The 9,923-nt window shown below is 49.5% G+C and overlaps 1 protein-coding gene across 1 annotated transcript; it reads left to right on the top strand.

Annotated features, from left to right (window-relative positions):
- The first annotated feature begins 999 nt into the window (after nt 1-999).
- LOC130117014 (D(1)-like dopamine receptor) lies at nt 1,000-2,392 on the top strand. The gene is given in 2 exon segments (XM_056285149.1): nt 1,000-1,266; nt 1,268-2,392. Coding segments are annotated over 2 exon segments (1,392 nt in total).
- The last annotated feature ends 7,531 nt before the right edge of the window (nt 2,393-9,923 follow it).

Genomic DNA, 9,923 nt, shown 5'->3' with positions numbered 1-9,923 from the left:
GCGTTACCAAGAGGTATCCTAACCGAGGCTCTCCATCAGCGGGCACTTCCCAAGATGCCCCAAATTTAAAGAAAACGCAAGACTTTTTTTTTCTTCAAAGAAAAAAAAACTTTATAGCAATAATTCAGGGCACACAGACTCAGGTGGATCCATGCGGTTCCGTGCGTGCACCGTCCAGCAGCATGTCTACGAAATATAAACCTTTCAGCAGCAATGCAGACTACAACACCCGCGCGCGCACGAGCGCGCACGCACACGCGCGCGCATTTTTTTGCAGCAAGTTCAGGTCAGCGTCGATAAAGCCGCGGATATAATGCCCCGGACACGCCCCTCGGATCATTAAACAGATCGGGTAAAGGCGGCAGAAGACGGGTCGATGGAAGTGATTGATGAGCCGGTATATAAAGGCTAATGATTGGCCGAGCCTCCGTTTACTTCAGCAGTGCCGTTAACGAGTGAAAGTTTCACCGCTGCCCCGACAGCTGACCCAGCGACAAGAGGAGGCAAGGGAACCGGGATTTCTCCTTCAGATTAGATTCTACTGATACAATGAAATATTCATCCCTTCGGTAAAAACCTGGAAAAACTAAAAACCACCCAACTGGATTATCGCCATCGCTGCTGCTGCTGCTGCTGCGGCTGCAAACTAGGGATGCGTGCAGCTTTTGCTGCTGGTCCAGGCATGATGCGCTGCAAACACATATTTGCCTCCAAAAGGAAATCTTTCTGAATCGTTTTCGTGGGGCTCTTTCTTGTGCAAGGATGCTTGTCGTGGAAGGGGACCTTGGAGTGACCCGGCCTGTGGGAACGCTGGTGCCGAGACGGCCCATCTCTCCACCAGCTTCGGTCGCCATCTAACCCCTTTCCCACCCCCACCCCCCGACGTACACGGCTGCTGCAGGCTGGGGATGTGATGGGGTGACTCTCCACACCTCCCCCTCCCCCCATCACCCACCCCCCTCGCTCTGTTTATTAGCGGCGTAAGAAAATAAGAAAAATATGGATCAGAATTTCTCAATGGTTCGAGACGGCCAGCAGAAGCTGCTACCGGAGAGAGACTCATCCAAGCGGGTCCTGACAGGATGCTTCCTTTTCCTCCTCATCCTCACCACTCTGCTGGGCAACACGCTCGTGTGTGCAGCCGTCACCAAATTCCGACACTTGAGGTCGAAGGTCACAAACTTTTTCGTCATCTCTCTGGCTATCTCTGATCTCTTGGTGGCCATATTGGTAATGCCGTGGAAGGCGGCAACGGAGATTGTGGGTTTTTTGGCCCTTTGGCACCTTCTGCAACGTCTGGGTGGCATTTGACATCATGTGCTCCACCGCCTCTATCCTGAACCTGTGCGTCATCAGTGTGGACCGTTACTGGGCCATCTCCAGCCCGTTCCGCTATGAACGGAAGATGACCCCCAAAGTGGCGTGTCTGATGATTAGCGTGGCCTGGACCCTGTCAGTCCTCATCTCCTTCATCCCCGTGCAGCTGAACTGGCACAAAGCGCAGGCTACTAGCTACACTGAGCTGAACGCAACATACCAAGGTGAACTGCCCGCTGACAATTGTGACTCCAGCCTTAACAGGACCTACGCCATCTCCTCCTCCCTCATCAGCTTCTACATCCCAGTCGCAATCATGATCGTCACGTACACCCGCATCTACCGGATCGCCCAGAAACAGATACGGAGGATCTCCGCGCTGGAGCGCGCAGCCGAAAGTGCCAAGCACCGCCACAACAGCATGGGCAATACCTCCAACATGGAGAGCGAGAGCTCCTTCAAAATGTCCTTCAAACGGGAAACCAAAGTTTTAAAGACGCTCTCGGTCATCATGGGTGTGTTTGTCTGCTGCTGGCTCCCCTTCTTCATCCTCAACTGCATGGTTCCGTTCTGCGAGCCAAGCCAGCCCGGCGGCGCCGCTGACTTCCCGTGCATCAGCTCCACCACCTTCGACGTGTTCGTGTGGTTCGGCTGGGCCAACTCCTCGCTCAATCCCATCATCTATGCCTTCAACGCCGACTTCCGCAAGGCCTTCTCCATTCTGCTGGGCTGCCACCGGCTGTGCCCGGGGAGTCATGCCGTCGAGATCGTCAGCATCAACAACAACGTGGGTGCCCCCGCCTCCCACCCCGACTCCCAGTATCAACCCAAGGGTCACATCCCGAAAGAGGGCAACAACTCGGCCAGCTATGTGATCCCCCACAGCGTCCTGTGTCGAGAGGACGAACTGCACAAGGATGGACGAGGAGGGGGAGCGGGGCCGGCGACGGCAAACAGCGCCACGGAGAAGCCCTCCCCGGCCATCTCCAGGAACCTCGACGGCAACGCTGACGTCACGCTGGAAAAGATCAACCCCATCACGCAGAACGGACAGCATAAAGCCGTGACGTGTTGAGAGGGACGAGAATGGATTGGGATATGGGGTGGGGTTGGGGTGGGGTTGGGGGGGGGGACACGTGTGTGCGCGAACACAGAGGAAGGGAAGCTAACGCAGGAGGAACGGTACGAGAAAGGGAAGAGACAGACGTCTAAGAGAACATCCCTGACCGGAGAGTCAATGCATTGGATATACCACAACAATCACTGCGGAACCTTAATACTGTTGAATATAAGCAAAAAAACAAACAAAAAAAACCCAACTAAACGGGGGAAACCTACAGAATGTTTTTAAAGTGACGGCACTTTATTCTGGATATACTAATCTGCAAAATACCCTCATCATTTACTAGGGGACGTGTCAAGTAGGTTCGCTGATCAATGTCCCGTTATGTGACTACAACTGCAGAATGCCCCACACGTGCTCATGTATACATACACACGTGTTGTCCCAACAAGAATGTATACGTCTGCACGTGCACGCTCTACAGATGACGGTGACGTTGACGTTATGCTGGAGGGACGCTTATAGAGTATTTATAACTGAAGAAAATGTAAACATTATTAGAAAAACTGTGTTGTGGGTGGGTGGTCTGTACGTCTTTCATAACCCGGAGAGATGATGACTTCCGGTACGGTATGTGTTACTGTCAGCTGCAGTTGAGAAGTTCTGTTCTGCTGCAAGCTTCATTTACTTGACAGCTGAAACTACTGCTGACCCCAGAAAGCGTTGCTATTACTGAAACAAAAGCAGCCGGCAGACAGATGGCGGTGTAAATATAACCAAATCTCCTACATTTGCACTTGGGGGGGTGGGGTGGGGGGTGGGGGTGGCACAGAGGATCTATGGAGCGATGGAATTCAGCGTCTGTTTAATGTGGTTGTGCGTTAGCACCCAAGGCAAAGCTGCCATATATTTATAAATATTTCAGCCTTCAAACCCCACTCTCTGAAAACATCTCCAGATTTCAGACGTGACACAAGTCAAAGGCTTAACTGATGCGGGGAGCAACGTGCATGTGGAAGGGAGCGGCGGAGAGAGCGGGAGAGGATGAATGATGCATTATCACACCGGGCCCTGATTCAGTGCTCAGGGAAAAGCGGGGAGGGGGGGGTCCGCTCGCAACGCGCCTTCCCTGGACCTGTTGGACAAACTTCGCTCTGCTTTAGGTGTCTTTTCTCGCTCTTCCCTCTCTCCCTCCTTTCACCCACTCCGCCACTTCCAGTGAACTCCTCTCTCGTTACCGTGGTCCGTCTTCTCCCCCTTTCCCGGGCTCTTACTCCTCCACTTTATCCTCAGCGTCGGCCCATTAGTCACCCCCCCCCCCAGCAGTCAGCGACAGCTTCCTTACTCCCCACTCCTCTCCTTTTTTGTGACCCCCCCTCCTCCTCCCTCATCTCCCACTCACCCCCCCCGGCCTGAATGTTGCCTGTCCCTTGTGCGTTATCAAGACAGTTGAGATCAACGGCGATCCTCTCCTGGAAAACATCAACAGACAGCTCATGAAGCTTTAAATCCCCGCGATGCATAATTCAAGAGGAAATGCGATTTCGGTGCATAAACAGCGAGGACAGAGTAGCAGAGGAGGAAAGCAGCGAGCAGCAGGAGAAAAACACCCCCCCCCAAATAAATAAATAAATAAATAAATAAATGCAGCCAGATTGTAATTGACACTTGGTGACCTTTCCCAAACTCGTTGGATTGTGATTCTGTAAACGGCCCCACGCGGGGAGCCGCGCTGCGCTGTAAGTGGCGCGCAGGCGCGTAGCGCGCAGGCGCGACGGTCTCAAAGACCGACCGCCATGGGGAGCGTTTCCGCCTGGCGGTCACGTGGTCTTACTGTCACCACGGGAAACACAAGAGGCGGCAAATACGATTTATATCCCAAAATATGGGTGAGGTTGATCAGAAGCATCTTCTCTGCAAAGGGGAGGGGGAGGGGGGGGAGGGGGGAGCTTGCAAAAGAATGCATGGAGAGAGTTACTGTAAATGTTTTGGTGCTGTAATTTCATGCTGTATATTGGCTTTTAGGAATAACTGCCAAATTACCAGGGTCATTAAAAAAAATAATTTCTTTACAGCGGCAAAATAGTTGCTTTTTTGTTGCCAAAACTATATTTGTGCTGTATTTTCTGCACAGGCTCCACTGATTTGACCGTCAAATGGAGCACTTATTTGCCGTTAATTCAGATATTTGTCTCTGGTGCCTAAAACAAGCTAATATGGCGCGAGTACCGGGCCAGATGTCAAGGTTATCAGATCAAGGTTAAGGTCTATATATGTCTCGGCCTCTGCGGTTAGATTATGCGCTTGTGACCATAAACACACACCCTCTGACCTTTTTCGCCTCCATTTCCGGTGTGCGCGGTGTCTGAAACTGTCCGTGCACCGGAGAGGGGCAGCGCTGATCCGGCAGAAAGGTATTGGTCTTGAACCAGGATTTTGATTTTCCTGCTCTGGAAAATCCAATGCTGTGTGGATGCCAATGAGAGGGTAAAGCTTTTAGCTCAATACGCGGCGTGGCTTGTGACACAGTAGCCAACCGGTGTCTCTCTCTCTCTCCCTCCCTCCCTCCCTCCCTCCCTCCCTCCGTGTCCTCCTTTGCTGCTCCACCCCGCATTAAAGAGATTGGGGCTTGAACGATCCTTTTAATCTGTTTTCCTTCTCCGTTCCCCCTTTCTGTCTTTAATTTCACGGTGCTCATATGCTCTAAAGCCGTGCTATTTGAGCTTCCTGTGATCTATTTAATCTTTCTCCTTTATTCCAAGAGCCGACAAGTCAACGTAGTCTCATGAAACGGTTCGTGTGATATCGTACGAAAAGTTATGCACCATTTTTTTCGTGGATAATCCTACGACTGCCCCACGACACGAGCGATTCAGAGCGCCTGCGCAGTCCTCTGCTGTGCAGAACCCCAACCCCAAGGGGTTAGGTCACGTGATCACAGCCTGGCCCACGACTACGTGGGTTACATACGAATTTTAGTGCATTACTTATTCGTACGTTTTCCTACGACCAGGGAATGAGAACAGCCCGAAAAGGTAACCCCTCGTTCCTCCACCCATGTCTTTTGGTGCTTGTCAACCATTTCTGCCGAGGAGTCCTTCCCTCTCTACCTGTTCCTCTTAACTCATTCTGTTATTTATTTATTTAATGATACGTTAGCCCAGCAAAATAACTACACCCGAGTCACCCGTGATTTGTTGAGACTGGACATCGGTAGGAGCCTCCTTAGGCAAAATACCAGTATGGCTGCTTTCGTTCATGTCTCCCTCCACCCCGCTCTTGTCATTTTATCTACCTATCTCTTCTCCATCCATTTTAGCTGTCAACCCGGTGTCACGTGCCGGAGCGTGCACTGCACCCGCCGGTGCAGCGTGTCAGCGTCGCGGTTTGCCTCGCTCAGGCGTGGCTGCATCGTCTGATGGACTTGGTAAAAGATGTGGGTGTTCACGTGGGTTCATTAACACCCACAACCTGCCATTTCCCCTCATCAGCTTGTATTACAGATCATCCACCTGCAACACCTGGGTATGGCCACTAGCACCTCTCAGTAATTTGGCTAATAATAATAATAATGATAATAATGATAATAATGAAGACCGAGACACCAGTGGTCATCGGATCTCTAGCACTCATGAAGAAGGGAATGCAGAAGTTCACCAACCGTATCCCAGGAAACATCAACATCAGTGCAGTCCAGAAGATCGCCCTCCTCGGAACAGCCCACATATTACGACGAGTAATGTCAATCAAGTGACATCTGCCCTATAGTTCTTCAGGTCCATAGTTTGGACCCGGCTCTACAGGATGTAAAACAGGAAACATGATAGAAATAACAATAATAATAATAATAATAGTTTAAGATTTTCTGATTTAATCATTTTCATCCAACTTCAGCCAAATAGTTTAATTTTGGCTGAATGTGGACAGGGTTTATATGATGATTTTGCCACAGTATTGAAGGATTAACCTTTTTATGGATTAGATAAAGAAACATACTGCCGCGTATGACCATGTGACGTCATCGGCATGTAGAGGTTTACCAGGTGTCAGTGCGCTGACTCCAGCTGAAGGTTTGAATGACCCTGACTGTATCTCAGCTCCATGTAAACTCGGATCCCTGCACCTTCCCACGCTGAGGAGTCGTCTTTCCAAGTGCCGCTACTTTGAGGGGTTGATGTGAGGCAACAAGTCCCAGAAGCAACATGTCTGGTTGGTGTTTCCTTTAGGTGGCGCTGCAAGTTGCTTTGCGGTGCACGTGGGAGAGATCATGGCCCCCCCAGACTCTGTTGTGACAGTAAATATGACAACCTGAGCAAATCTGACAAGCACTCCGTCGGCCTCCCACCGTCAGCGGCTAAGGGATGCGCCGTGGAGGTGGAGTAGAAGAGCTACCCTGGACTCTGTGGCGGTCGAATTGTTTTTTATGATGCTGTTTTAAGCTACTGAACCAGACTGGGATTATGACGGAGACCCTACCTCGACATCAGTTTAGTAGTGGCAGTATCGGCGGGTGGGGGGTTGCTGGGGAAGAGTATTGTGCCATGATATGTAAAATGTAGTTGTGATGAACACAAGTGCTTTTTAATCTTCCGATTCCTTAATGTGTGTAGCCAAGTGTACATGCCGTGTGTTCTGTCCAGCGTGGGATTATGATTTAAAGAGGCGCACCAAGTGGGACTATTTATATATTTATTTACATGCTTCTACTGTTCAGCCATGAAGGTGATGTCAGACGAAAACCCCCCGTTTCATTACAGTACTTAGTTTACACTTTGTACAAAAAAAATGTGCCCTTACTACTTGTCGAATAAAGATGTATGTTATTATTTTCCTTTCCCACCCTCCCCCTCATTGCTCATTGATTTGTGTTTATTGGAGGGGGGCGCCTGGCTGAGGTCGCTGCGAGGGATGTTGTAGCTCGGGCGCCATGTGGGCATTGGGAGATCATGTCTTTCTCGCGGATCGATGGGAGATTGATTCTGGACAGTGACGCATATTTCCCCCCCCCTCCCCCCGGCTCTCTGAGCAGCGCGGCGGCCTGGCTGGGTCCTGCCTCCTCCCCGCCTTTACATAACCCAACAGCCGCCTGACGGTCCACGCGTCCTCCCGCTCTGCAAAGTCGCCTCATTTGTTAACTTAAAGACCAAGTGAAGTTTTTAGGTCCTAAACGAACTGCAAGAGAGAGAGAGAGAGAGAGAGAGAGAGAGAGAGAGAGAGAGAGAGAGAGAGAGAGAGAGAGAGAGAGAGAGAGAGAGAGAGAGAAAGAAAGAAAGAAATGCATTTTGCAGAGGAAAACAGAATCCCCTCTTTATTATATATTGTAGCGAATTTGGGGGGCAACCACAGGAACTGCCGCAGCCGGGACGCGAACCCATATCTCCCGCACCGCGGGAGACATCGCGCTATATATATATTGTAGTGAATTCGGGGGGCAGTCCAGAAGATCGTCGCCACAGCCGGGACGCGAACCCGTCTCCCACTCCCCAAGGGACAACGTTAACAAGTCAACTAAAAGGTAAAATCAAATGGTTCATTTAGTTGAGCGGTTAGCGAAGTCTCCCGCAGTGCGAGCGATACGGGTTCGCGTCCCGGCCGCGGCAGTTCCTGAGGTTACCCCCCTAATTCGCTACAATATATATATATATATATATATATATATATATATATATATATATATATACACTACCGTTCAAAAGTTTGGGATCACCCAAACAATTTTGTGTTTTCCATGAAAAGTCACACTTATTCACCACCATATGTTGTGAAATGAATAGAAAATAGAGTCAAGACATTGACAAGGTTAGAAATAATGATTTGTATTTGAAATAAGATTTTTTTTACATAAAACTTTGCTTTCGTCAAAGAATCCTCCATTTGCAGCAATTACAACATTGCAGACCTTTGGCATTCTAGCTGTTAATTTGTTGAGGTAATCTGGAGAAATTGCACCCCACGCTTCCAGAAGCAGCTCCCACAAGTTGGATTGGTTGGATGGGCACTTCTTTGAGCAGATTGAGTTTCTGGAGCATCACATTTGTGGGGTCAATTAAACGCTCAAAATGGCCAGAAAAAGAGAACTTTCATCTGAAACTCGACAGTCTATTCTTGTTCTTAGAAATGAAGGCTATTCCATGCGAGAAATTGCTAAGAAATTGAAGATTTCCTACACCGGTGTGTACTACTCCCTTCAGAGGACAGCACAAACAGGCTCTAACCAGAGTAGAAAAAGAAGTGGGAGGCCGCGTTGCACAACTGAGCAAGAAGATAAGTACATTAGAGTCTCTAGTTTGAGAAACAGACGCCTCACAGGTCCCCAACTGGCATCTTCATTAAATAGTACCTGTTAGAGCCTGCTTGTGCTGTCCTCTGAAGGGAGTAGTACACACCGGTGTAGGAAATCTTCAATTTCTTAGCAATTTCTCGCATGGAATAGCCTTCATTTCTAAGAACAAGAATAGACTGTCGAGTTTCAGATGAAAGTTCTCTTTTTTGGCCATTTTGAGCGTTTAATTGACCCCACAAATGTGATGCTCCAGAAACTCAATCTGCTCAAAGAAGTGCCCATCCAACCAATCCAACTTGTGGGAGCTGCTTCTGGAAGCGTGGGGTGCAATTTCTCCAGATTACCTCAACAAATTAACAGCTAGAATGCCAAAGGTTTGCAATGCTGTAATTGCTGCAAATGGAGGATTCTTTGACGAAAGCAAAGTTTGATGTAAAAAAAATCTTATTTCAAATACAAATCATTATTTCTAACCTTGTCAATGTCTTGACTCTATTTTCTATTCATTTCACAACATATGGTGGTGAATAAGTGTGACTTTTCATGGAAAACACGAAATTGTTTGGGTGATCCCAAACTTTTGAACGGTAGTGTATATATAATCTTTTAATGCATGCTCAGTAATCAGGAGCAATTTATTGTCATTTCAATCCCGTACTTGCGTACGCAAAAGAAATGAAATTTAATTTCTCCCAGCCCACAGCAGTGCAGCACAAAAGATAAAAACACATATCCAAAATATCCCCAAAACGACACCACCGAAAACATACAAAAACAGAGAAAACAAAGCAAAAACACACAAACTGTTCACAACACAGTCCATTCAGTGCAACACAGTCCAAAAAATTCCTCTGTCCAGAGAACAAACACCAGCCAGGATGACTGCCGCAACTGCCGGTCCGCATGGGCTAGCAGTTAGCTTAGCCTGCCCCGCTTCCGCGTCCTGTCACACCGCGCTCGGTGTTTCCTCTTCGGGCGCAGCTCTGGGCAGGGCCGTGGTCCTTGGGCCCACCAGACGCAGCAGACCAGGCTCCCCCTAGCCGGTCCAACGCCAGCTGTCCCAGCCGGACACATTCAACACACCTCCCGCACACTCCGCACAATGACACACACGCAGATGCAGACAAAAACGCTGCACAGTCGACGCTAGGCGAGGCCGCCGCCAGACCGCCTCGGTGCTTCTTCGCGGACGCAGCTCCGGGCAGGGCCGTCGTCCCTGGGCCCAGAGGACGCAGCAGACCAAGGTCTCTCAGCCGATCC

This window comes from Lampris incognitus, chromosome 8 (genome assembly GCF_029633865.1).
Source record: "Lampris incognitus isolate fLamInc1 chromosome 8, fLamInc1.hap2, whole genome shotgun sequence".
Taxonomy (NCBI): Eukaryota; Metazoa; Chordata; class Actinopteri; order Lampriformes; family Lampridae; genus Lampris; species Lampris incognitus.
Note: the sequence above shows the minus strand (reverse complement) of the source record. Positions and strands in the feature narration are given on the sequence as shown.